Source organism: Patiria miniata, unplaced genomic scaffold (genome assembly GCF_015706575.1).
Source record: "Patiria miniata isolate m_02_andy unplaced genomic scaffold, ASM1570657v1 HiC_scaffold_29, whole genome shotgun sequence".
NCBI classification, from domain to species: domain Eukaryota; kingdom Metazoa; phylum Echinodermata; class Asteroidea; order Valvatida; family Asterinidae; genus Patiria; species Patiria miniata.
Genome location: NW_024037068.1, coordinates 8,861,913 through 8,864,125, shown reverse-complemented (window position 1 = coordinate 8,864,125; position 2,213 = coordinate 8,861,913). Strand labels below are relative to the sequence as shown.

General features: G+C 42.0%; 1 protein-coding gene across 1 annotated transcript; it reads left to right on the top strand.

Moving 5' to 3' along the window:
* The first annotated feature begins 391 nt into the window (after window positions 1-391).
* On the top strand, window positions 392-1,855 carry LOC119735147 (F-box/WD repeat-containing protein 7-like). The gene has a single exon (XM_038208849.1). It carries the CDS (start codon window positions 392-394, stop codon window positions 1,853-1,855), a length of 1,464 nt encoding a protein of 487 aa, XP_038064777.1.
* Window positions 1,856-2,213: the final 358 nt, after the last annotated feature.

The following is a 2,213-nucleotide window of genomic DNA, read 5'->3' as shown; positions in this document are numbered from 1 at the left end:
TGTTATTTAACTTCACAAAAATCATTTATCCACTCCGAACTAAATCAGTATTCACTTCCCAGGTTTGTTTTTTAAGAATGACGCCATCAAGCCAGGAATAACTCGTATGTGTACATAAAATGTTTCCAGAAATTTAGCACACCATTAAAGATGCATTTTTCAGCAAAATAATTTATTGTGATGGAAAGGATTTAATTTCGTGATCCTTTGTTGTTACATAAACATATTCATAACTTAACTCGGCAGTGTTTCATGAACAAATTGCCTGCCCGACCACTCTGCGTTTGTAACAACAAACGCGAACCTCTAGTTAATATTGTGTTTTTCTTGTTATATTTATTGACAGATGTATGTAGTCATGTCAGACTGTGGATTTTCTGGAAATGATAGCATGTGTGAATCAACCACCATTGCGTCGACTGGATCATTTATCTATGCTGTCCTGGATAATTTAATTCAGACGATTTTTCAACATCTGAGTGCAACTGACCTGTGCCACGTGGCATCATGCTGCCGTTGGCTACGCGATGCAACCAATCAGGATTCACTCTGGCGCCATCTTTGTCAAGGCAAAGGATGGGAGCACTACGGCACCACCACAGACCTGGCCAAGATACCATCCTACGGACCCTCTGAGCAAGCAGCCGGTAATAGTGTAGCAGGGGACGACATCGTCACCTTCCAGAAAGATAGGATCGTGACGGATGACAACACAGCGGGTTTAACCGGCACTTGCAGGTGGAAAGGCGTCTACATGCGAGCTTACCATCTGGATAGAAACTGGGTTACAAATTGCTCTCATTTCAAGGAATCTTACATTGGTTTAGGAAAAAAAACCCATCGTAAACGCTTCCATTTTCATGTCGATGGGGATCTCCTGGCATTTCACGACGTTAATGGAGCCATCCAGGTCTATGACATTCGGAAGAAGGCCTTTCAGTGTGTTATTCCTTCTATGAAGTATGCGGGCGGAATCAACTTCAAAAATGGCGTAATTGTGATATCGATGTCGTACCATGGTAATGGGGTGGCCCACGCGTTTGATGCAAAGACAGGGAAGCTGCTACAAAAGATAAACGGAAACTGGGGTGGTAGTCGTGTGTCTTTGTTCTTTGATGGGGAACTGGTTATCACCTGTGCGCATACTGGAATGAGAGAAAACATTTACGTGTGGTGTGTCAAGGACGGCCAACTTCAACGCATCCTAACAATGGACCCTTCTTCAGACGGCGTCCGCGTTCGTGACATTGACTATCGGGACAAGATGGTGGCGGCTGTCTACGATGATGACTACATTCGTGTGTGGAATGCGAGGAGCGGAGAGTGTTTGCATAAACTAGAATGCCCGGGAGAAAAATCAAGAGTCACACTTGGCGAAAGTGTCATCGTTGGTTTAAGCAAAAAAGACGGCATGGCAGTGTTCGACATTAGTATTTGGAGCCGGGACACGGGAGCGTGTCAAAAGGTGATACGTGAAATACCATGGCCTATGTCTTTTTATCCAAATGCAGATGTCGTAAATAATTTTATACTTTCACGTGGTATGACAGACTCCGCACCTGACCATCAATGTTCTTCCCTGTACGTTTACAATCTACGTGGAGAATTGGTAACGGAGATGGCGAATCATATCCACGGTATGAGTAGAAACGGAAGAAATCGCGTCTTCCTTGTAGACAACGAGCCGTTTCAAGGTGAAGTGAAAACATGGAAAGAGATTACTTTCAACGTCACTCCTAATAGCTTCGTACGACTCTTTGATGTTGGTTGTAGCGAAATCAGCTGGATTGACGACATCAGAATGATCATCTATGACAGAATGGAGAGGAGATTTCTTTTTCATCATTACTGGTGAACCAGTGGTGTCACATAACTAATTAATGAACTCACATCAATAATGTCACGTGATGCCAACTTCCAGCAATTGGTTCTCTTCAATCTGCACTATATGCATATTTCTTGAAAAATATATTTTTTGAAGGTGTCGACATGTTCTGTTTAATATGGGCTAATTAACATGCAAACTCATGTATATACTGTAAATATTGAGTGCAACTGAACAATGGTTTCAAATTACAGAAGTTTCATTGTAATGTCATTTTATTCCATCAACAGGCAATGAACATGGAGGGAATTGCTTGTACCTGTATATTATAAAGAATGGGAGTAATTAAGCATCTCTTTCGTATAGTTTGACTAACAGACTTGGACAC

Coding starts and splice junctions, on each gene's coding strand:
- LOC119735147 (XM_038208849.1), top strand. CDS start 392: ATGTGTGAATCAACCACCATTGCGTCGACTGGATCATTTATCTATGCT.